At 35.8% G+C, this 26,873-nt stretch overlaps 1 protein-coding gene across 3 annotated transcripts in view; it reads left to right on the top strand.

Moving 5' to 3' along the window:
* The window catches only part of AUH (AU RNA binding methylglutaconyl-CoA hydratase), a 158,409-nt gene that overhangs the window by 26,817 nt on the left and 104,719 nt on the right, over window positions 1-26,873 (top strand). For 2 of the 3 annotated variants that reach the window (XR_012002123.1, XM_025984124.2), the window contains exon 4: window positions 11,082-11,168. The exons of the other annotated variant lie outside the window; for it this stretch is intronic. Coding sequence is in view for 1 of the 2 variants with exons in the window: in XM_025984124.2 (XP_025839909.1) it covers window positions 11,082-11,168 (87 nt within the window). In the remaining variant the exon portion in view is untranslated. The remainder of the gene's footprint in view (window positions 1-11,081; window positions 11,169-26,873) is intronic. 3 annotated transcript variants of the gene reach the window in all.

Here is a 26,873-nt window from a genome sequence, read left to right as displayed (position 1 = left end):
GATAGCTACAGGCTAAATTTAAATAGGCCAGAAGGAAGGAAACGGAGGTGAGCATATGCTTATGATGCAGAAAACACATAGTAAGTAGGGAGGATAATAAAGCCCAAAGTTGGTTCTCTGAAAATTCAAATGGTCACACTTCTGGTAAAATTAAATCAAGGGTGGTAAAACAGACTAACAATGCTCAGTTTGAAAAAAGAAGCCATAGGTATCAATTCCACAGACATTAAACTGGTTAGATAATGTTTGTCAATAATACCAATAAATTTGAAATTTTTAGGTGAAATAGCTAAATTGTTGCAAAATAAAAGTTAACAAAAACTGACCTAAGAAATAGAAAATTGACTAATCCCAGAACAGTGAAAACACCTGGCCAGATGATGGCAGAAAGATGTTCTACACAGATGAATGGAACAGATCATTCCAATCTCATATACGTTCTTTGAGAAAATGACAAAAGAAGGACCCTTGGCCACACACCTGTTGTGAGGCTAGGCTAACCTCAGTACCAGTACCACACTAGAGCAGTACAGGAAAGGAAAAGCAGACTGGTCTCCTGGTCTACATGGACACCTGCCTGGGACACTGGGAGCATCTGCTCCATCTGGCACCGCAGACTGAGCTGCCTGGAAATCCTTAGTTATCTTGAGCTGCTGTTTGGGTTGAGTGGGGGTGATAAAAACCCTTCTGAGGGTAGGAGCAAGAAAAACCTAGGTGGTTTGGATTGACAGCAGATGTACGGACACTGGCACAATTCAGCAGTGTTGACTTTGATCAGTACACAATCATATGAGCTCTACAGATCCTGAGGCATTTCTTCTTTTACTGTGGAGCAAAAGGCAACTTAAAGCTACCATTTCTTATTGATTAGATGGGCAGAACTTAGCAGTGCCAGTCCCACGGGATGAAGTGGAGCAGTGCACTGCTGCTGGCAAGGTGTGGAGTAGAAGTACTTTGGAAAACAGTTTGGTAGTCACTTGTAAAGACTGCCGTCTCCATCCATATGATCTGGCCACTACAGTCCAAGGAAGATGACTTAACACAGTGATTCGCCAGACTGTGGTAGGGATATTTCTAGGCATTCAGGAGGAACAGCTAGTTTTTGAAGCATCTTGTTGATACACGGTTTACATACGTAGATGTTCTTTCATGAGACTTCTCAGGCCGGTCTGTGGGTTATAGTTACTCTTTGCCATCTTCCCTGTCATAGCTGTCCTTGCATTTCACAAATCAGTCCAGATCTTACGTGCTTCCTTGCGCCAGGGAGGAAAACAAAAGCTTCTGAATTGCCAACGAGAGGATTTTTGAAAATAACGAATGTTGAGAATTATAACTGGGATCCTGTTCTTATTCTGGCAGTTTCCAATTCTTTGCTTAATAAAGCTCATATGGAATTATTAAATGCTTCTTGGTTGTTGTATGATTTTTGAAGAGTTGGCTCCAAAGGAACTGAAAAAATTGGGTGATGTTGCTGAAGTAGAACTCCTTTATTAGAGAAAATTTTCTCCATGTTACTAAACTTGATAATGAACCCTGCCTCATTCTAGCAAAAATGCTTTGCATACGTAGATGTATGGAAGGAGGGGAGATAGTTCCAGGGATCTCATTGAGATACATTTCCAATACAAGTTTGTTTTTAATATTTAATAGTTATCAGATGTGCATTCCATTTATGCTTTAATCAGTTGTGCGATAGTTAATACTTGTAATGAAGTCAGTCCAGAGGAGAAGTTTTAAAGTTAGTGTTTTACCATAGTTACAGGAAATTTAATAAAAATTAATTCAATCCATATACATATTTCATTGCAAAGGCTTGTGATAGAGGAATCAAAAGGTTTTTTTATGCATAAATAGTGATTACATCAGAAAAAATAGTTCTAGGAAAGTGGTGTAGAAATAGTTCACACAGAAAAATGCTGTAATGTTTTTTACTGTTTTTTTTTTAAATTTTTATTTATTTATGATAGAGAGAGAGAGAGAGAGAGAGAGGCAGAGACATAGAGGGAGAAGCAGGCTCCATGCACCGGGAGCCCGACGTGGGATTCGATCCTGGGTCTCCAGGATCACGCCCTGGGCCAAAGGCAGGCGCTAAACCGCTGCGCCACCCAGGGATCCCGTTTTTTACTGTTAAGCAAGGATTTGTTTGTATGTTTTAGAGGCGGATGATTTTGTGAATCAGATCACCGTGGGATGTTAGGTTGAACTGGATATACTGACAGTGATTATGAATGCACTGCAGTCTTTGTCGCTGCTTAAACCTAAGTAATGAACATTTTTAGATGTCATATGAAAATTTTCAAGACAGCCTACTTTTCAGAATTCTTTTTAGCAGCATGGGGAACAAAAGCATTTGGAGATCATTGAGAAAGCAGTGGCTCTCAAGGGGGATGACCACACTCATTGGGTAGCAGCATATTGGAATTGGGCAGGAGTTCTTTGGTTGGCACAGCAATTGAAGGGCTTTACTCATTTGATTATTAGGGGCCAGGGAAGCTAGGCATCCTGCAAGATGTGACAAAGAATATTGCTGTTTCTCATAACTTTTCTAAAGTCCTGCTGGACTAGTCCACTGCAAATATCAATGAGTAGAGATTTAACACATAGTAATCTTAAAGCATATTTAAAAGAAGGAACTTATATAAAATAATAAGCCCAAGAATTTTAGGAGAGGACCATTTTAGTGGGCAGTATTTAAGTGAAATAGATATTTCACTTAATATAATACAATAACTCCATGCATCATCTATTTGGTATATTACACATCTAACTATGTATTTAGATGGAAAGAGTTTGCAGTAGAGAAGGGACTGCAAAGGCAAATGTAAGTGATGAAAAATATGTAACTTAGAACCAGATACCAAATTTTCAGTAACATGAAAAGCAGATCTTACTGAATTTTATTCTACTTTCTCAGTGACTTCAGTATGATTGCACTATTCAGTACTGTAATGTGGTCCACACCCTTACCAACCCCCTGCACTTTAGGTCGACACTTGCCTGTTCTTTTTTTCACCCAAAACACCACTTCCGTTGTTGGTTATTACATTAATTTTTTTTAAATTGTCTTTTTGTCTCCCTTGCTTAAAAGACACAATTTAAGAGGAGAGGGTGAGAGACAGAAAGAGCAGCCCTTCGGAGGAGTTTGACTTTCACAAAGGGGAGAGAAATTTGTGATAGCTGGAGGGGGTAGAGCAGTACTGAGTCAGGAAGTTTCTTTTTTTTTTCTTTTTTTTTGGAGTCAGGAAGTTTCTTAAAACATTTTTAATTAAATTATACGTGTCAAAAATTGTACAGTTCTTAAGTGTGTAATACATTTCTATGAAAAGAACTAACCTGTGCCATTACCACCCAATTTAAGAAATGAACAATGCCATTACCAACACATGCCTCTTTCTATCATTAACCTCCCTTCACCCAAAGCTATTGGAGATTGTTCTGATTTTTATCACCAATTATTAATTTTGCTTGTCTTCAAACTTTATGTAACTGGTATTATCTAGCATGTGCTCTTTTAAGGTTAACTTCTACTTAACCATGTCTGTGGGATTTGGCTTATCCTGTTCCTCTAGGAGTAGTATAATCATGTGTTGTGGGACTGTTTTACAATTTATCCATTCTACTGTCCGTGGATGTTCGGGGTCTTGCCAGGTTTTAGCTGTTGTGAATGACACTTTGGTGAATATGCTTTTATTCTACGTATCATTTATTTCAGATATGGACATACACACTTGGGGTGGAATTACTTCCAAAAGTGATTCTTACTCCCAATAGCATTAAATCAAAGTACCCATTTCTCTGTACTGTCACCAACACTTTAGCTGTGTATTGTTTATAAAGCTGTGTTTTTAATTTGTGTTTGCTTGATAATTAATCATGTTGTGTTCCTTTTCATCTGTTAGTCGGCTGGGTGTCCTCTTTCTGGAAGTTTCTGATCTTTAGCCTGCTTTTTGTATGTGGGTTATTTAGCTTTTACTTTCTGCCATTTAAGTGCTTTATACGTGCAGGACTTCCATTTCAGGCATTCTTCTCCCACTCTTTCACGTGCATATTCGTTCTCTTAGTGATGTCTTTTGATGAAAAGAAGTTTTTAATTTTAACAAAGTCCAGTGTTTTCCTAAGTCTTTGGAAAAGTCTTTAAAAAATTTTGTGTATATCAAAGTCTTGAAGATATTTTTGGTTTTCATTTAGAAGTTTGATTGTTTTACTTTTCACATTTAGGGTATAATTTATCATGAGTTGATTTTGTGTGTGTGTGTGTGTGTATGGTGTGAAGAGCTAAGAATTGTTTTTCTTCTCACGTGTGCATTCAGTGGTTCCAGTCCCATTTATCAGAATGTACATCTGGTCTTAGCTCCCGCAGTGCCATCATTGTCATAAATCAAGTGGGTCTTTTTTGGAGTTGCTATTTTGTTCCATTTGGTGTTTTTCTCTATCTTTGAGGCTGTGTTACATTTTCTTAAGTATATTAGCTTTATAATAACATCTTCCTATTTTAGTATAAATTCTCCAATTCTTTCTGCAAGAGTATCTTCTGCATCAAGAGTATCAAGGTATTGAAATGCCTTTCATTTTCAGCTTATCATTTTCCAAAAGCATTGGGATTTTGATTGGAACCACATTGTTAATTTGGAGAGAATTTACACCTTTCAGTATGATGTCTTCTAACACGTGAGCATGATGTAGTCCTCCATTTATTTAGTTCTTTAATTTATCTAAGATTTTTGTAGGTTTTTGTGTCAAGATCTTATTCATCTTTTGTTAGAGTTATTCCTTGGCTCCTTGATTTTTGAATGTTATTGGAAATGGTGTCTTTTTAAAATTTCACAAATTTCTTTTGCTAGTATATATAAAAATACTTGATTTTTGTTTATTAAACTTGTATTCAGCAACCTTACTTAAATTCACTTGTTTTCATGATTTCTAAATTCTTTTGGGTGTTCCTCATGTATAATTTAGTCATTTGCTAATAATGACAGTTTTATTTTTCCCTTCTGATCCATGTAATTTAATTTTTTTTCTTATTACACTGACTAGTATATCTTTTACTGTCTTTAGAAATGATAAAGGACACCCTTATCTCATTCTTGATCTCTGGAAGGAAGCTTACAGTAATTGACCTGTAAAGATGATGTTAAAGATATTTATCAGACTCAAAAAGATTCTGTTTTCCTAGTTTGGTATGAACTTTTAATTAAGAATGACTGTTGATTAGAAATGACACCAAAAGCACATGTGATTCACAGATTGATACATTGAACTTCACTGAAATTAAAATTTCAAAAAGACATGAAGAAAATGAAAAGATGAGCCACAGATGGGGAGAAAATATTTACAAATCATATTTCTGAGAAAAGACTTTGTATCCAAGATATTACTCTTAAAATCAATAAGAAGACATATTGTCCAGTAAAAAAAAAAGTTGAGCAAAAGATTTGAAATGACATTTCACCAAAGACCTGTATGAATGGCTAATCAGCACATGAAAAGATACTTAACCTCATTAGTCATTAGGGAAATGCACATATAAAACCATAATAGATACCATCTCACACCCACTAAAATGGTATTTAAAAAATGGCAGACTAGTGTTGGTGGCCGTGCAAGGGTGACAGGGACCTGTAGGCATTGCTGATAGGATAGTGGAAAAACAGCAAGGGTAGGGTTTTTTTTTTTGTCGTTAAATAGAAATTTACGATATGACCCAGCAATTCTGCTCCTGTATGTCTACCCAGGACAAATAAAAACATTTGTCTACACAAAAACCTGTTTGTATGTTCATAGTAATACTTTTCATAATAGCCAGAAAGTGGAAACAATCCAGATACATCCATCAGTGGATGAATGGATAAACAAAATGTGTCTCTGTCCCTCTGGTGGGATACTATTTGGTAATAAAAACAAAAATGTACTGATTCATTCTTATAACATGTGTAAACCTGAAAAACTATACTTGCTATGTGGAAGAAGGACACAGAAGATGGTCGGTTGCATGTGTTTATTTGTATGAAATGTCCAGAGAAGGCATCATTTTAGGGAAATGGAGGGTTGGAGGCGGGAACATGGAGTGCCTCCAGGTGAGTGTGAGGGATCTTTTTATGAAAGTGGAAGTGTTCTAAAATTGTATGGTGATGATGGTTGTGCAACTCTGAAAATTTACTTAAAGTTACTGAATTGTATACTTAAAATGACTGAATTTTACATTATGTAAATTCTACCTCAAGATGTTAAAGTATGAGATGAATTTTAACTACTCTTGTTATGCCTACTGAAAATTTTATGATTTTCACCTTTATGCTATTAATTTTATAAATTAAAACACTTAATATTAAACTAGTCTTTTTTTTAATATTTTATTTATTTATTCATGAGAGAGAGAGAGAGAGAGAGAGGCAGAGACACAGGCAGAGGGAGAAGCAGGCTCTATGCAGGGAGCCTGATGTGGGACTTGATCCCAGGACTCCAGGATCATCCCTGGGCCAAAGGTAGGCACTAAACCGCTGAGCCACCCAGGGATCCCCAATATTAAACTAGTCTTGAATCTTAGACCAAATGTAATTTTGTCTTCGTATATTGTGTTTTATTTATGTTACCATTAGGTATGAATTACTAATAATACTTTGTTGAGGATATTTGGAGACAGTGTTTATGAGAAACATTAGACTGTCATGTTTTTTCTTAAAGTGTTCTTAATCAATTTTTCGTTTTGCAGTTCTCCATGTAAGATTCATGTTGTTTTTTTAAGATTTTATTTTATTTTTTAAGTAATCGCTTTACCCAACGTGGAGCTGGAACTAACAGCCCCAAGATCAAGAGTTGTGGCTGTCCTATGCCTGAGCCAGGCAGGCACCCCCAATTTTTTTCATTATATGTTTGGAAGAATTTGCTGTTGAAGCCATATCAGCACCAGTTTCCTGTGTAGACAAGTTTTAAATTAATTTATTCAATTTCTTTCATGTGTATTTGTGTTTTCAGATTTTCCCTTTGTCAGTTTTAAGAAGTTATGTTTTTCTCGAAATGTGTCCATTTCATGTCCTTTTCAAATGTATAGGGCCAAGGTTATTAGTAATATTTTCTTCTTGTTTTAATGTATTTAAAATCCATACTAGTATCCTCCTTTCAATGTTGCTATTGGGATTTGTGCCACCTTTGATTTTTTTCCATGATTAGTCTTGCTAAAAGGCCTATCATTTGTTTTAGTATTTTTTCAAAAGAGCAGCTTCTTTGATGTTTTTCTTCTGTGTATTTGTTTTCTTTTTTTAGAAAAAGTTTTGCTCCAGTTTTTATTATTTCTTCTACTTTGGGGGTTATCTATTGTCCATTTCTTGGTATGAATATTTATTAAAGATATTTACTTGCTTGCTTTGTTGGTTACTGTGGGAGATTTGTTTAAATCCACTGTGGTTGTAGATTTGTCAGTTTTTATTTTGGTTTATTAGTTTTTGTTTTATATATTTTGGGGCTGTCTTATTTTATATATTCCAGTTTAAGAAATCCAAAGACTTTTAGTGGATCATCATACTTACTGTAAAATGACCCTCTAGTTTGAGAGATTATCATTTGCTTGAGATCTCCTTTGTCAGCTGTGGGGATGACTTCACAGGTTTCTTTTTGGTTAGTGTTTGCATGGTTTTTACCTTTTTACTGTTTAGTCTGTGCCCTTATCTTTTCAGATATATCTCTCATGAGCAGTATAAAATAAGAGTTTTAACTCTACTCTTAAAATCTCTGCTTGAAGAATTCTGTGTGGTGTCTCTTTTGGTGGTGTGGGCCTTTTGGTGATGAACCATGCATGTGTATATGTGTAAAATGTCTTCATTTCCCCATCATTTTCGAAGGATTCTAGATGGGTAGTTACTGTCTTTCCCCACTTTGGAAATGTCACTCACTTTCTGTTGAGAAGTCAGCTGCTAGTCTTATTCTTTTTGGCAGCTTCTTTATTTTTTTGTTGGGGGGGGGTCCTTTCTTTTTAGCAGTTGGTCTTGGTATGGTTTTCTTTGTGTTTACCCTGTTTTATATTTAATCTTAATGAACGAAAGCCTGTGGCATTCCTCTTTGGCAAGCTCTGAGCTCCAATTTTTTCCCCATTTCTGTGAGATTGTTCAGAAACTAATGTTTGCCTTGAAGTTCTCATACATTCTCATTGTCTTCGTTGTTCTCCATTGCCCTCAAAATAGCTGTTCTATGTTTTTTATCTAGAGTTTCATGAAAGAATTGGTTTGATAATAAGCTATTCTATTAAAGCTGGCAGACAAAAGGACCCTCATCATTTTCTTTTTTTAAAGATGAGCAGTATTACAGTGTTCCTGTAGCTGATGAGAATGGTTCTCAAAAGAGGGATACTGTTGATGATGCCAACCAGAGAAGGATAATTGCTAGAGTGATGGCACTAAAAAAGAAGGGGTGGGATTTAGTGCACAAGTTGAGCTAGTTCATCTGTAGTAGCAGAAGGGAGGGCAGAGTATAAGAGTTCCATCCTGCTAGATAGGTAGGTTTAGTGGTGGGTGTTGGTGAAATTTTTCTTCTGAATGTATCTGTTTTCTTAGTAAGTTGGTGTCAGGTTTGAGTAGGAGGCTTGAGGTCTGAGGAGAGGGAGGAGTTAGGAAATGGTCTGTAGATGAGTACCAGGGTGAACGCGATAGGATTGCCCAGCAGCACAGAGGCTTGCTCACCTGAGGTGAATCATCATGGACTTGGGTTTAAAAAGTAAAACACGCCAGACTGCAAATAAAACTGTGATATTATCAAATAAGAAATTTATAATCTGGAGGGATAGAAGCAACTCTGTACTTTTGGGTTCTAGATGTTGGAGAATTGCAGGGTATGTTTCTAAAGTAAAAACACAAAGGGTATTAACTTTTTTAAAAAGTAGTCTTAAGGTCACAAATGTTTAACATCCCATGGAGAAAGGTAATTTTTTCTAAAATAATCCATGAATCCCATGGAAGTCTCTCATGGTTGTGTGGGTTAGGGCTGCACTTAGACCCAGCTACCTCTTCTGGCACTGGTGTGTGTGAATGGGCTGTACTTGTCCAGAGCAAACCCCCATTATTAGCTCCCCCGCATGGCTTCCAACAGCTGGTCTCGTTAACCTGGGTGTGGATGTCGGTGAAAGCCCCCTTTGGAGCACTAGTTACTAGTTGACATGTTACAGGGCACCATCGTGCTGTAATCCACACTAGGTTGGAGGATGTAATGCAGGTTCCTGGGGCTCCTTCAGGACCACCTCATGCAGAGTCCCTGTGTGTCCCTTATGCTTGCTTTGGCTCTTCTTTTCATCTCTCCACCACCCCCCATATGGCACTGCATGTAGCTACTTTTATTAGCCAATATGTATTAGCCAGCACGCACTAAGCAACACTTTATATTCTCAAATGATATTCTCAGGGTTAAGTCGACAGTGAGTTGGACAGTTTTTTTTTTTTTAAACAAATGGCTTAGAATTTTTTGGTCCTACAAATATTTTTCATGGAAAAAATTAATTATGAAGACATATGTTTAAAGACATATGTTGATTACCCATCACCTAACTCAAGCAATACAGTGTTACAAATAAGATTGAAGTTCTTTGTGACCATTGCCAATCACATCTGAATCCCTTCCCACAGAGGTCACTGCTAATTGAATTTGATATTTATCATTTCCACGTGTATTTTATACCTCTAAAAAGCTTTTTTAAAAAAATTATTTATTTAGTAAGCTGTACACCCAGTGTGGGGCTTGAACTCACAATCCTGAACTCAAAAGTCACGTGCTCTGCTGACTGAGCCAGCCAGCTGCCCCCCAAATAGCATTCTTTTTAAAAAAAGTTATGTAAAGGGTTATTATCCTGTGTATGTTTCTGTAAATATAATAATATGTTGTTATTAAATATATAAATACGTATTAATATGTTATATATTAATATATAATAAATGTACATAATTATATGTTCTTCAACATTTAAATTTATCTATCTTTATGTTTTAGTTCCTTCATTTTCATGCTGAACGTGTACTCTTCTGTTGTATAAATATATCTTAGTGCTATTAAAAATGCTTCTTATAGATATTTAGGTTATTTCTAATCTTTTTGCTATTTTATATATGTTGTATTGAATGCCACTGTACATATTTCCTTGGGCATATGTTTGAGATTGTCTAAGGTATATTTAGCTAAGAACTGATGGATTCTAGGGTATGTGCTCTGTCAGTTGTAGTTCTCATTCCTGTAGGAAGTATATAGGCTCAGAATGTTCCAGCCTTGGCTGGCACTTGATATTATGTCTAGTCTTGATTACTTTATAATGGACTAAGAAGAGAGCAAGGAGCTGAGTGTGTACCTTCTTTGCTGTAATTTTGCTTTGTTTGTATTTGTTCATTTAAATGGGAGCCTTCCTTTTCTCATATAATTTTATTAAAAAGAATGCCTTTGTTGAGCCACAGAGTGATTCCTTAAGAATTTCTTATTTTTCTCTGTTCCAAGTTTATGATTCTGTGATAAACTCATAATAATGAAACTGTCCGTTTGTTCATATGTGAAAGCCAGTGATTTTTGAAACATGATCTGCAGCCACCATGGCGCAGGCATCCATGGAATCAAACTGATGTTTGGTGATTTGCCCTTTTTACTGGGTTGACGTTTGCACTGATAGTGTGAAAGCAGTGGTGGGTAAAACTGCTAGCATCCCTGTAAGAGCCAAGGAAGTGGCATCAATCTGTAGTCATTTATGTTAATATGAATGGGTTTATTTGTATTACTAAATTAATGAAAAAATATTTTAAAAATTTGATAGTTTTAGTTTTTAATAGAGCACCTATTGCTAGATAGAATCTAAAATAAGTCTCTTCCTCTAAGAGTGTAAGGGGGCCCTGAGGCAACAAAGTTTGAGAACCACTGCTTTAGGCACATGGTAGGTGTATGAACAGACATTTTATTTTTCCTTCTGCTGGTCTTTGAGAAGAAAAACCTAAATAGTATAATTCCTTTAATGGATATATTCAGTTGATATTCAAGTTACATATGAATCTTAAGTAAATTTTCAATTCATTGCCTTAAGATCTTGTTTATAACTAGATTATATTTGTAAATAAAATACTTTGCAGGTGCTGACCTTAAGGAGAGAGTCAAAATGAATCCCAGTGAAGTTGGTCCTTTTGTCTCCAAAATAAGAGCAGTGATTGATGAAATTGGTAAGCTCAATTACACTCCTTCTAGCATGCTGAAGATGACCTTGAATGTCAGATTTGGAAAGTTGCACACTGTCCTTATATATAAGCTTTGGCTAAAATACTTATGTAATTAGATAATCATGATCTGTAAATGGTTGCTGTGGAGATGCATGTAATACATTTAATTTGAAAAGTTGTGAAAAATATTTTATAATTAAAGATACCTCCTATATATGATGACATGGTATATGAAGGTAGTTATTGGCAAACAAAGAGAAATGTCACCCAGATAATTGCATACGCACGTATTTATAGATTCAGAGTTGTTTTGTTTGTATAAATAGGATCATACTATTTCCTTAGAATTATAGACTTCTGGGTAATCTTTATGTCTTAGTATATATCAACTTATTTTATTATTGATACTTTTTAGTATATTGCGGTATAGTAACCCATAGCATAGTCTTCTCCAAAATTTTAAATTACTTCATTAATGTTTCTGGACTTTTTCCCATTTTTGTTCTTTATAATAAAGCAGTGAGTATCTTTGTATCAAGTCTTTCAGAGCATTAATATGTGTACTTTTAGGATAGATTCCTGAACATGGAACTGCAGTTCTCAGCATCATGTATTCATTTTACATTTTAATAATTTTTACCAGATTATATTCCAAGAAGGTTGTAATAATTTACATTCCCATCAGTTATGCACCAGTACTGGTTTCCTCTTATTTTTGCCAACACTTAGTGTTGCTTTTCAAATTTGCCAAGGTTAACAAAGAAGACCTCTTAGCATTTTATCTTATTTTAATTAATTAATTTATTTTTTGACATCTTTGCATTTTAATATGCTTTTCCCCAGATGCTTGTGTGATATTTTACCTTTTCACATTAGACTTGCGTTTCCTCTTCTGCAGATTGCATTTTCACATCCTTCCTCCTCTTTTCGGTAACAACTGCTTATTTATGTAAGGGCCACTTAGTAGTGGTCTTTTGTTGTTAAATGTACTACAGATACTGTCTCCTAATGTGCCCCCTTCATTCAATTCCAATATTTAAATTGAAAATGTTGAGTATCTGGAGGGTATGAAGTTCTCTTATTTATTTATTTTTGTTTCTCCTTGAAGATTTTCTTTGGTAACTCCCACATATCAGTTCTTCCAAATTAACTTGGAATTACTGGTTTTTAAAGCAAGGAGGAAATGTATTATCACAGGACTGTGATTGGAATTCCTCTAAATCTTATTTAGAAAGAATTGACATTTTTGTGATGCTGAACCTTTCCATCCATGATGTGTATGGGTTTCATTCGGGGGAGGTGGGGCAGGGTCATCCAATATTTTAATATCATTCAAGAAAGTTTTCTTCATATTTGCCTTGCTTGGTCTTCCATCTTTTTTCTGGCTCAGATTTATTCTTGCTATTTTGTAGCATTTATTCCTTCGAATGGGATCTTTTTCTTCTGTTTCTGTTGAAGTCTGGTTATTATAGTTCTGTAGGAAAGTTATTATGTTTTAAGTGTTGTTTTGTATCACATCGACTTGATAATTACTTTTATTACCTGTTGTTATTTCTCAGTTAATTTTCTTGTGTTTTCCAGATAAAAGTTCATTATATATAAATGATGCTATTTTTATTTTTGCTTTTCCCAGTGTTTTAATCTTACCTATTTTTCATGCAGTTTTACATTGGCTAAGCCTCTTGGTACACTATTTAGTTTTTGGAGTGTGTTCATCCCTGTCTTCCTTATCTTTATTTGACTTGGATGAATGCTTTTAATATTTTGCCAGTAATTAGCAAGTTCAGGGAGTTTTCTTCTATTTCACCTTGTTAGGAATTTGTTACTGTTTTTTAATCAGGGATGCATGTTAAAGTTTGTCAAATTCTTTTTTGATGTATGTCAGTATTTATACAATTGACCCTTCAACAGTATGGAGGTTAGGGCTGCTGATCCCTACACACTTGAAAATCTGTGTATTACTTTTGATTCTCCCCAAAACTTAATAACTGCAGTAGCCCACTGTTGACCAGAAGCCTTACTGATAACAGAAGTGGTTGATAAACACATATCTTGTATGTTATATGTGTTATATAGTATATTTTTACAATAAAGCAGTAATACTTTAATAATAATAATACTTCTAATATTAATAAAGTAATATCCTTAGAATAAAGTAAGCTAGAGAAAATAAAATGTTATTAAGGACATCATAAGGAAGAGAAAATACATTTCAAGTTCTGCCCTGTATTTACTGAAGAAAATCTGCATATCCATGGACCTGCACAATTCAAACCTGTGTTGTTCAAGCATCAACTGTAATTGGTATATATTAGAATTTGTCTCATTTATCTCATTTAGCCTTTAGTATAATAAATTGTATTAATAGAGTTATTAATGTTGTACTGGCTTTGTGTTACTAGAATAAACCCTACCTGGTCATTGTGGTTACTGGTTATTGTGGTTTTTAATATAAACTACTGGATTCGATTTTTGTATGTTTTGCTATAATCATAAATGAGATTATTCTTCTAGTTCTTTTTTTGTGTTACTGTTTTCTATGGTCTTAGTTTTTTTTTTTTTTTTAAAGATTTTATTTATTTATTCCTGAGAGATACACAGAGAGGCAGAGATATAGGCAGAGGGAGAAGCAGGCTCCCTGTGGGGAGACTGATGTGGGACTTGGTCCCAGGACCCCGGGATCATGCCCTGAGCCTAAGGCAGACAGACACTCAACTGAGCCACCCAGGCACCCCCGTTTTCTGTTTTGGCATCAGGATTGTAAGCATCATAGAATGAGGTGAAAAGCTTTCTATCTTTTTCTCTGTTATACAGGGAAATCATCTGTTACTTCAAAGTTTAGTAGAATTTGACCATGTGGCATCTTTGGAGCCTCGTGTGGTTTTGTTATTGTTTTTTTGTTTGTTTGTTTTTTTGTGTTTGTTTGTTTTTTAGAGCTAAGTTTTAGAATATATTTGTTTTGATTCCGGGATTGGTCATTGTCCCCTTTCTATCTTTTTAAAATCCCGTGCTGCTGTTCTCAGTGGCTCTCCTTTGCTTCTGTCTTCAGCTTCGGTCTCATGGTCAGATCAGATGTCTCCTGAGGCAGAGCATGGACTTGGTTTCCATATTGGTCAGAAAGCACAATCTTGGAAGTAGATGTTGATGTTGTCTTTGACTTTTTTTTTTTTTTTAAAGATTTTATTTATTTATTCATGAGAGACACAGGGAGAGAGAGGCAGAGACACAGGCAAGGGAGAAGCAGGCTCCATGCAGGGAGCCTGATGTGGAACTCGATCGGGGGTCTCCAGGATCATACCTGGGCTGGAGGCGGCGCTAAACCATTGAGCCACTGGGGCTGCCCTATCTTTAACTTTATATGAATGGGAGGAGGAGTAGCTGAGACTGGTCTAGTTGTAAACATCACCTTGGTCTTTCTTCCAAGCCTCTTTTCATTTTATTGATTTTGAAATTAGAATTTTTCTGAGACTTAAAAAAAAAAAAAACAACAACCTGTTTCTATTTTTGCAGTGGCATTTTCTTTTCAGTGATTCTAGCTGTAGCGTTTCTGTTCTGGATTTTAATCCAGTCTACTCTTTTCTATACCATGAGTTCCCCAATATTTGTTAATGATACCTTTTATTACATTACAGTGGACATAAAATTTTGAAGTTGTCTTTTGTGGTAACTTACAGAGATTTTGAAAGGCAGATAGAAATTAAGTATCTTGATCTGATCTACTCATTTAATATATTAAACCAGGGCAGGCAAACTTTTTCTTAAAGGACAGATAATATCTTAGGCTTCGTATGATCTCTTTTGTAGCTACTCAACTTTTTATTATTTTTAAGACTAATTTTCTAGAGCACTTAAAGGTTCACATCAAAACTGAGGGGAAAGTACAGAGATTTATACTCCTTGTCACCACATAAGCATGGTCTCTCCTGTTATCAACATTCCTCTCTAGAATGGAACATTTATTACAGCTGATGAACCTCCATTGACAAATCACAACCATCCAAAGTTCATAGTTTACAATGGGGTTCACTCTTGGTGTTGTACATTCTGGGGATTTTGATAATTATATAATGACATGCATCCATTGTTACAGTAATATACACACTCTTTTCAGTGCCCTAAAAATTATCTGTGCTCAGTGTGTTCTCCTTTCTCTCCTCTCTGACAGTCTGTTTTTACTGTCTCCCTAGTTTTCCATTTCTGGAATGTCATATAATTGGAATCACACAGTATGTATCCTTTTCAGATTGGTTTCTTTCACTTAGTAGGACACGTTAAAATTTTTTCCCTTGATATCTTATATGTTTCTAGTGCTATTATGTGTTTCTGATGCTGAATAGTACTCCATTGTTTGGATGTGCCACAGTTTTTTTTTTATCTATTTACCTACTGAAGGACATGTTGGTTACTTCCAAGTTTTAGCAATTATGAATAAAGCTGCTAGAAGTGTATATATGTAGGTTTTGGGGTGGAAACAAGTTTTCAGCTCTTTTGGGAAAATACCAAGGAGCATAATTGCTGGATCATATGGCAAGAGTAAAAAAACCTGCCTTACTCTCTTCCAAAGTGGCTGTGCCATTTTGCTTTCTCAGCAGTGAATGAGAATTTCTGTAGCTCCACATTCTTGTCAGCATTTGATGTCAGTGTTTCAGATTTTAGCCATTCTAAAAGGTGTGTAGTGGTATCTTGTTTTAGTTTGTATTTCTGTGATGATATGATGTGGAGCATCTTTTTACATGCTTATTTCCTATCTGTACATCCATGGTGAATTGTCTGTTGAGATTTTGGCCCAGTTTTTAATTGAGTTGTTTGTGTTTCTTGTTGTTAAGTTTAGGAGTTCTTCAAATATGTTAGATAATAGTTCTTTATCAAATATCAGAATATTCTGTAAATACTTTCTCCCAGCTTGTAGCTTGTCTTCTCATTCTCTTGACATTATCTTTTGTAATATGTTTTCCATTTAATAAAGTCTAGTTATTTCTTTCATGGATTGTGCTTTTTGTGTTATATCTAAAAAGTTATTGGTCATCTAGGTTTTTTCATGTTATCTTCTAGGAGTTTTATGGTTTTGTGCTTTACAGTTAGATCTGTGATCCATTTTGAGTTAATTTTTGTGAAGGTTGTAAGGCCTGTTTATGTCTAGATTCCTGATTTTGCTTGAGAATGTTACTGTTTCAGCACCATTTGTTGAAAAGACTATCTTTGCTCCATTGTATTGCCTTTTTCCCTTTGTCAAAGATTGGTTGATTTATGGGAGTCTGTTTTTGGGCTTTCTGTTCTATTCCTTGGTCTGTTTTTCTGTTCTTTTGCCAATAACCACACTGCCTTGATTACCATAGCTTTACGATAAGTCTAGATATTGGGTAGTGTCAGTACCACAACTTTGTTCTTGTCCTTTAATATTGTATTGACTCTTTGGGTCTTTTGCCTCTACATATAAACTTGAGAATTAGTTTATTGATAGCCACAAAATAATTTGCAGGGATTTTGATTGGGATTGCATTGAATCTGTACATCAAATTAAGAAAAACTGACATCTTGACAATACTGAGTCTTCCTATCCATGAACATGGACTATTTATTTAGTTCTTTGATTTCATACATAAGTTTTATAGCTTTTCTCATATAGAGCTTGTATGTATTTTGTCAGGTTTATACCTAAGTATTTTGTTTTGAGAGATGATAGTGTGTTATTGTTGTTTTAATTTCAAATTCCACTCAGTCATTTTTGGTATGTGGAAAAGTGATTGACTTTTGTATATTTACTTGGTGTCTTGCACCCTTGGTATAATTGTGTATTTGTTCCAGGAAGTTTTTGTTAATTCCTTCATATCTTCTGCATTGTAGACAGTCATGTCATTTGCAGGTAAAGACAGTTGGATGTTTTCTTTCTCAATCTGTATTACTTTTTATTTCTTTTTTTTTTTTTTTGTTCAATAACATTTGCAAAGATTTTTAGTATGATGTTGAAAAGAACTAGTGAGAGGAGACATCCTTGCTTTGTACTAGGTCCTCAATTTTGACGTATTGTGCTGAGGCAGCCACAGACAAAATGTAAACAAATGTGTGTTTCTCTGTTCTGATAAAACTGTACGCACATGAAATTTAAGTTTTAAAGTTTTAAGTAGTTTCCATGTGTTACGAAACAGTATATTTAATGTTTCCTTTTTTTTTTTTTTCAGCTGTTTAGGAAACCACATTAGCTTACAGGTTTTACTAGAACAAGCACTGCATCTGATTTCCTGCCTTCTCTTCCTCCTTCCCACCCTTCTTTCCATCTGCCCATCACATTCATCCACCTCAGATGTCTTGTCTTCTTTATTTTCTTGTTTTTTTTTTTTTAAAATTTTTTTTTTTTTTAAATTTATGATAGTCACAGAGAGAGAGAGAGAGGCAGAGACATAGGCAGAGGGAGAAGCAGGCTCCATGCACCGGGAGCCCGATGTGGGATTCGATCCCGGGTCTCCAGGATCGCGCCCTGGGCCAAAGGCAAGCGCCAAACCACTGCGCCACCCAGGGATCCCATTTTCTTGTTTTTTGAAATCAATTAGAGTCTTCTGTTCTTTTTACTTATATTTTAAGAAATCTGCTGACTTTTGGTTCTGATTTGGACAGCTTGCTCCATATTTGAGTTAGGCCTTTTCAGTTTTTACATTTTGGAGACTTAACGGTTTTAACGTCTTTGTATCCTTTGCTGGGAGTTTAAGTTATTATTCAAAGAACAGGAATGGAGCTAAGTCTTACAAATGAGTTGGAGGGTGGGGAGAGGAGAGCAGAATAAGAAAAACAAAACAAAAACCAAAAAAAAGTCAAATCCTAACAAAATTGTAAGAGGACAAGAGAGTGCCAACCTTAGGATAAATTAAATAATGAGATGATGAAATAAGTCTAGTAATTACTATTAATGTTAGTTGACTAAACTTGTTAAAGACATGGGTATTCAGATTTGATTAAGAAACTTAAATCAACTATGTATTGTTAATAGTAGCCACCTCTGTTGTAGCTTTCTTCATACCAGGAGATTATTGAATCATACTCTGTAAGACAAAAACCATTATTAGTAGGAGAAGAACACTGCATGTATCAAAATGTTAAATTTTTCATAAGACTAAACATGTTCTGGAAAACAGAGATCTGAAAGTATACAGATAAAGTTATATTGGATATATACATGGTAAATTGGCAAATCCTTCATCATTGTGATGATTTCAGTTCATCTCTTCCAATTTATCATGAGAGTGAAAGGCAAAAGTTTAAACTATAGATTTGAACAACATGGGTATCAGAATTGACTAACGAGACTCTTAACCCCAAATTGGAGAACATGTACACTTGTCATGAGCATATGAAACATTTACAAAAATAAGTCATGTGGTGGGCCCTAAATTCTGTTAAGTTCTGGAAGATTCACACATAGAGACCATGTTCCTTATGAATAATGCAACTGTGTTAGAAATAAAAATACAGTTAATATAGAGATTTAAAAACCATATATTTGTAAATTAAAAAAAACTGTTAAGAAACTCATTGGTCAAAGGAGGAACTATTATGGGAAAAAGTACTAGGACTGAATGAATATAAAGTTATTACATATCCAAACTTGATTTTATGAAAGTGATAGTTTGAGGAGAAGTGATAACCTTAAATGCCTATGTTAGCAAGGGAAAACCGCTGGCAATAAGTAGCTAAGCAGTGCCTTAAAAATTTATGAATCCAAAGAAAGTTGAAGGAAGGCAATAATACAAAGATCAGAAATTAATGAGATAGAAGCTGGAGTTGCAGTGGGAGAATCTGCACGAGACCAAGCCTCTGGACAAAGGACTAAAGGGTAAACAGGAGATGTTATAGATGAGGGATATGATTGTAGATAGGGCTTGTAAGAAAATACTGTGAAAATCTTTATGCCAATAAATATGAAATTTGTGTCTCAAGAAGAAGTTGTATTCTGGAATAATCCTATTATCCCTGGAGGGATTGAGTAGTGGTTGAAAGTTTCTTCACAGAGAAAGCGTTGGGCTCGTTTTTACATGTTAAATGATTTTCCTTCTGGTGTTTCACTGGCCTATAAGGAACAGATCCTTGCAATCTTATATAAACTCCTCCACACACACACACACACACACACACACACACGCACACACACCTCCTCCATAGAACAATACAGTGAGCATTTAAAATTTTTTTTTTTTAATTTTTATTTATTTATGATAGTCACAGAGAGAGAGAGAGAGAGGCAGAGACACAGGCAGAGGGAGAAGCAGGCTCCATGCACCGGGAGCCCGATGTGGGATTCGATCCCGGGTCTCCAGGATCGCGCCCTGGGCCAAAGGCAGGCGCCAAACTGCTGCGCCACCCAGGGATCCCCTACAGTGCGCATTTAATCCTAAATTCAGTATTGCTGATTAGTATGACTTTCACATGTACATGTGACAAAAACAATAGAGCAAAAAGTAAGAGGAGCCAGTCTTGCTTTAAGAGCATGGATGAAATCCCGTAGGTTTTTAAAAAAGACCCAAGTTGGATTTTCCCAGGAATACAAGGGGGAGGAGGAGCTTCCCATTTGAAAATCTTAAAAATTTGTGACATTAGTCTTTTAAAATAAAATCATGTTCTTCCTTAATAGATTGATGACAAGAATTTGAGAGATGTCAAATCTATTCATAGAAAAAGGTCAAGGCGGACTAGAAATAGAAGGAAACTTCCTTAGCCTGATGCAAAGTATCTGTTTCTTAGTAGTAAAACCTAAGAGTAGTCTCCTAAAATCAGGAAAACACAAAAGGCCCAGTCTCACCACCTCTGTTCAGCAGTGTTCTGAAAATCCTGTGTAAAGACAGGAAATAGAGGTAAAATAATGATACAAAGCAGAAGTATAACACTGCCTCTCTCAAGTGGTATGATTGTCCACCATTGAGATCTATAAGGATCATCAGATTATTAGGAATGAGTTTCTCAAGAAAGCCAAATGTAATACCCATATTTAAAAATAATCAATTGTTCTTCTTTGTACTATCAGCAGCCAAGAAATGTCAGTCAAGAAAGGATACTACTGACAACAGTGGATCTAGATCTAGAACAAAAGTGGATCTAGAAATATATGTAAGCTATAGGGAAAAATTATGAAACATTATCATAAGACATCAAAAAAATTAAACAGAGACACATTACGTTCTTGAATAGGAGGATTCAGTATCATGAAGATCATTCTTACAAATGATTCAACGTGTACAGATAAAGTGTAATTACACTTATATTTTGGCATTAATTTTGTGAGGAATTTGGTGAGCATAATGAAGCCCCCAGAATAGCCAAACATTCCTAAAGAAGAAAATAAGGGGTTTTGCCTTCTCAGCACTCAAGACTTATTTTAAAGATTTGTAAATTATGATAGTATGTTACTGGCCTTGGGATAAACAAATGGACCATGGAGTGGAATACAGAAGGCACATATAAATAGGGAGACTGCCACAGGAGAGAGGAAGCATTTGCTGGGGATGGTAAAAAGCTTGACTGCATTCATGAAAGAAAATGAACTTTTATGGTCTTGACAGAGTAAAATTGTTAAACAGAAAATACAGCCCATAAAAGGAAAGGTTTGTAAATTCTACCAAATTAAACTTAAGAACATTTGTTCATTAAAAGGTGCTATAAAGAAAGAAAGAAAAGCCACAAACTGGGAAGAAATACTTGAAAGACAGAGCTGCCAAATCATTCATACACACACACACACACACGCACGCATGAATCAACACATACATGCATGCATGCAGCCTGGGAGTCTGTAAGACAATATAGCAGAGAGTCATGTTTCACACGTCTGTCAGATTAGCCACATATTCTTATGCCTGAAGTTACTGAGAGTTAGTGAGGAAGTGGATCACCAGGCAGATTGACTCACTTCTAATGAGCGTACAAATTGATGTAACTGCTTAGGAAAACAGTTTGGTGTTATCTTACAAAGTTGAACATTCAATTTCCATAAGACTCGAAAGTTTACTTTTTTAGGAGTCATTTACCTAGAGAGTAAGCCCTTTAGTACTGTTTTTACTGGACCCATGGCGAATTATATCCATAGTGTATCCCAATAAACACAGAGGGTGGGCATCAGAGGTTCATGAAGATAATAACCTTTCTTTATGCACTGCGTGTGGATACTATGCTATTTTATTTTTTAAAATACCTGATTTTGATCCAGTGGGTATGTTGCTACTTGGGAGTTTGAAAATACACTATTCTATAGGCATTTTGTGCATGTGTCCTAGGGAAGCTTATATCATGGTATAAGAAAAAGATTTTATAGTAGCATTATTATTTATTAATAATAAAAAGCTGAAGACAAGCAAATTTTAGTGACAGGAGAATGGACGAATGGTTTTGTGTATTTGTACCGTAGATAACATTGTGCATACATGAATAACTACATGTGTAACAACATGGATAAAACTTTGAAACATTTAATTAAAACAATATGTTTCTTCTAAACGCATACAAAACAGCATATAATTTAGAAATGTGTGTATACTGAAATCACATATACTCACATACACACACACACACACATGAAAAATAGAGTGATGAACAGAATTCAAACCTTTGGGTTTGGGGAGGCAGGTAGAAGAGTAGGTGAGGAACACATGGGTGGACAGGGTGTGGGTTCTGACATAGTTGGTACTTCGATCATCTTAAGGAAGTTTGTTATATTATTCTGCTTCCTTACGTGTGTGTAAGCTACATACATTCTGTATATTTGCCTAATTAGATCAGTTTTAAAAATACTCATCTATCTTGAATTCTGCAAACATTTCTAATGTTAAATCTTGAATAATTTTCTTCATTTTCTGCCTTGGTTCTTATTTTCAAGAGAAGCCAAAATTCTAGACTTTTTAGAAATTATCTCCTGGTTTTAAGGTTTTTCAAAGGAAAGGAAAAAACCCTTTGAATGTCAGATGAAATTGGTTTATGGACCAGATTCCACACATAAGCCTCCAGGTTTCTTATTGATCCTTATGCACTGGGTCTTCTGACATAGTCCGTTCATTTTCTGTAGAGCAGGGCTTCCAGGGGGGATTGTGTCCAAAGGAGATTGCTCTTGCTCTCTCTCTCTCTCTCTCTCTCTCTCTCTTAACCTTTATTTATTAGAGTGAGCAAGAGAGAGAGAGAGGGAGAGAGAGAGAAGGAGCAGGGGAAGGGGCAAAAGCAGACTCCACGATGAGCAGGGATCGTGACACTGGACTCAATCCCAGGACCCTGGGGTGATGACCTGAGCCAAAGGCAGATGTTTCACCCACTGAGCCGCCTGGGTGTCTTAGCTGGAGGATGTGAGTGGATGTGGTAGGTGAGGACCCTGCATTGCACTCATGGAGCTGTTTCATACACAGATGTGCTGATGCCTGTTCATAGAGGCTCAAGATAATTGTTAAGTTTTCAGGAATTTTGTGAGCTCGTTATTAGAACCATTGTGGCACTATCAGTAATGGTATGAATCAGAGTATAATATCCTGCCTGTCTAATACCAAGTTTTCCTCATGCCCCCTGTTAATTTGCATTTTCCACACCTAGAGGATCTTTCTCTGGGGTCTCAAGGGCCATGAACCTTTTCTTGGCCATGGTGACTACCATGTTTTTCTTATCTTTATTGAAAGAGTCTATAAGGAACTTAGAGGTACTGCGCTCATTTGAAAGCTATTCTGTGTTATTAAAATAGAGATCAGAAAGTTCTGTATTTTATTCCGAGTCACTGAATTCCATACTTTACTATTCTAGCTTCCTAGAAAGGCTCTTCTTAAAAAGTAACTCCAGGGACGCCTGGTGGCTCAGTGGTTGAGTGTCTGCCTTTGGTCTGGGCTGTAATCCTGGAGTCCCGGGATCGAGTCCCACTTGGGCTTCCTGCATGGAGCCTGCTCCTCCCTCTGCCTATGTCTCTGCCTCTCTCTGTCTTTCATAAATAAATAAATAAAATATTTTTAAAAAAGTAACTCCAAAGTTCCAGAACAAAATTTAGTTCTTTTGCTCTTTTCAAAGAAAAAAAGTCTATTTTTGAGATGTTCTGTTCTAAAGAAATGGTGAATTCCTGGATATGCAGAAGGTTAATCATTGTTTCAAGTTCTCTCCCCCTTTCAGGTCTGGGATGCCTAGGATGAAAGCAGTAATGGGTTATTTTGAAATCTTAGGCCCGAGCAAGGTATCACAGATGCACAGATATGAAATTATCTGGATCTGCTAAAGCTGCTGATTTTTAACTTACCCGCCCCCCTCCAGGTGCATGCTATGCACTGTCCTTCCTGTTTCACTGGTGACGATAGCATGCCACTCTTGGGATCCTCACTGTGCAGTTATGATATGGAAAATGGGAGCAGAAGTGTTACTTCCCTCCTGATGGCCAGTCTTGCCTCATCAGGTGGTATTTCATGAAGAGCTAAGAAAACCTTTTAGAATTCTCTCTCTGTGGGCGCAAGTCGACTTCCATCTCAAAGAATTGTCATCTAATGATAAAAAAATAATTAAAGTAGGTTCTCACCAGAATTTTCAGTTGTGGAATCTAGTTTGATGTGGATGATTTTTTTGAAAATGATAATCCGTAGTAATCCTTTAAAATACCACACATTTCCAGCTGAAGCATTTTTTTTTTTTTTTAAGATTTTATTCATGAGAGACACAGAGAGAAAGAGAGGCAGAGACACAGGTAAAGGGAGAAGTAGGCTCCATGCAGGGAGCCTGACGTGGGATCGATCCCAGGACTCCAGGATCACACCCCGGGCTGAAGGCAGGCGCTAAACTGCTGAGCCACCTAGGCTGCCCTCCAGCTGAAGCATTTTAATGTTGCAAGACTGGAATGAAAAAAGAACCAGAAAGGAGACTCAGAAAGATGTGCCAGGGTAGAGACATAGAAAGGAAACAGTACTCTGAGAGCCAAGTGAAGAAAGTCTTTTGTGTGGGAGGCCTCGGTCACACGCTGCTGCCGTGTCCAGGAGGGTGCATGGAAAGAATGGATGGCTAAATTTGGTAGTACACTTGTCACTGGTGCCTTTGACAGGTACCCTCCTGGAGATGGGCTTTGGGGCTGTGGGCACCTGCTCCCGGGGCTGGCCATGATGGAAAAGCTCCATTCCTTGGATGATTTTGGAAGGCCCCTTAGTCTGACTGTGGGGCATTCTGGTGTAGGTCGATGTAGAAACAACTAGTTATCTGTAACTTACCCTATTTATGTATAAAAACAACCCATGATTTGGTTTCTTATAAATAACTATAGGTGAGAGTATTTAGAAAGTTTTTTGTCAAAAATTTGTAGCTATCTTCCTTTGAAGCATAAAGTCTGATTTACCATAGCTTAATAATAATCTCTGAAGTAAGATATAGAGCTTTTAAATATAAATAAGATATGATGACATTTTACTAAAGGTTAAAAAGTGTTGTATTTGTCACTTCGTACATTTAATCATGTTCTTTTTAATTACATAACACACTATACTAAGGCCTGTGCTTTGTGAAGGTATGAGTCCACATAAAACTCTCTAGCATCCCATTTTAATATTTAGAGGTTCTTGAGTGATGAGTGTAAAAGGGTTTGCATAAATGCCAGATATATCCCTTTTAAGCTTTCCATTTGATTTAGAGACATCTGATACTTATTCACAAAAAATCAGACATTGGCTCAGCTTCTCATTTTTCCCAAAGAAGTTGCCAAAAGATGTTTATTTTACTGCAGAGAACTTAAATTTATCAATTACCAAAATGTGGTGAGCTGCTATGAATTGTGGTTGATTTTTTTTTTTTTTTTTTTTTTTTTTTTAGAGTTTGGTAGTTTATCATCGTTATTACTATTCAGAGATTTTTCAGATACTTCATTTGTGTTTTACTTTATCTGAAATAAAGCTTATTGTAAAAATACTTAATTAGTGCCAGTGACTGCTGTCACATTACAATTTGAAAGGTTGTGTACTTGTTACATTTTCTTTGCTATCCTCTGATTTTAGATGTATTAAGAATTGTTTAGTAAAGAACATTTTTGAAGTTGGTAGAATTGTTTGTCAGTCTGCCAGGTTGACCCAAAATGTTTATGTTCAGTGCGTTTTTTTGTTTGAAGGTCAAGGAGATTTTTTTTAAATAAATAGTTAATTTTGTTGAATTGGATGCATACCAGCATGTATTATTACATTTTTCCCTTTAATTTGATGTAATAACTAGAAATTGGAAGTGCTCAATTACAGTATATGAAAGATTGATTAAAAACTCTCACTAACTGTAGTTACTAGTTTTCTGTGTGTAACTTCCAGATCCCGATTTCTGTTTTCTTTGTCCTTTTATCAGGAATGACAGAAAGCTGACACAAATAGCTAGTAGTCAGTCATTTTCCCTTAGAAGTGTTAACATCCCCCACCTACTGAATCATAGTTTCGAATAGGCTTATACTTCCCTTTGCAACTTAGGATCTCTCTCCTTCCCTTTTTGGAATTTTATTGCCTTTGCTGACTTCCACTGGGTATTAATCACATTATGATTTTGGATGGTTGTGTGGAAATTACACTGTTTTGCTAAATATAGCCAAAGAAATGGGCTTATCAACCAAGCTCTTATCACTTACTTTAAGATATTACCCTGGAATAGTTTAGAATTTGACAAGATCAAAAGGGGAAATCACTTCTGTTCTTTGTTGGCTTTTGATGTTTGTTAGCTTTTAATTCCATAAGGAACATCTGAATGTGTGTTTAATGTAAAAAATTAGAACTTTTAGCAACTTTTCCCCACTTCCTTTCTGTCCACTAAGTAATTATTGCTGGTGCCCTGATTTAATATTTTAATATTCAATGATTTTAATATTTTTAAGCCTTTTCTTGGCTTTTACATGAATATGTATTTATATCCATACATTGATTTAGATTATATACAAATATAGAGATGAAAATAACCACATAAACAAGCTGTCTTTTTAAATTTTATTTCTGGAAATTAATACTTTTCTAGGAATTTATCCATTTCATGCAGATTTTCAAATGCATTAGTGTGAAGTCATTGATAACATCGTCTTAGTGTCTCTGACAAAGCAACGGGTTGTCCCCTTGCTCCTGATACAGAGGTCGTTGTCCTCTTTTCCTCTACCATCTGCCTTTCCATAGCTTCACCACTTCTAGTTTACGTTTCAGAAATCTGGTTTGGGTTTTGGTAATTCCCTCTCTTGAGTCTGTTCTATTAACTTCCATCCTGATTTTCATTAATTTTTTTTTCTTCAAGTTACATTTGCTGCTTTCTCTTAAATCCAGGACAAGGGATGCTTGTTTCACCTATTTTCTGCCACTTTGGCTCATATCCAACCAACCATACTGTGTGTCTGTGTCTCCTCTTCATCGTTTCCATGTTTGTCCCTCCTTATCTCTCTCTGAATAGTTTACAGCTTCACTGATTTTCTCATAAGCTGCCCCTAATTTGTTACAAACATTGAGTTTTTTATTTCATTTTAAAATACTTTTTGGTTCTTTTAAAAATCAGTTGTGTCACTTTTTATCGTTCACAGTTTCATGCTTGGCTTCATGTCTTTATTTGAAAGTCAGCACATGAAGGTTATGGATCTCAGTTTTGTATGGATGTTTTCTTAATGTTTCTTCCTACTGGTTCTTAATATATCTTGTTTTCTTGGTTATCCTTTGGCTGTGTGATAGACATTGTATTTGAAAAATTATTTCTGGGAATAGTCTGGAGTCTAGTTTTCTCCAGAGTGGG

The sequence above is a fragment of the Vulpes vulpes genome, chromosome 1 (genome assembly GCF_048418805.1).
Source record: "Vulpes vulpes isolate BD-2025 chromosome 1, VulVul3, whole genome shotgun sequence".
In the NCBI taxonomy this organism is placed as follows: Eukaryota; Metazoa; Chordata; class Mammalia; order Carnivora; family Canidae; genus Vulpes; species Vulpes vulpes.
Note: the sequence above shows the minus strand (reverse complement) of the source record. Positions and strands in the feature narration are given on the sequence as shown.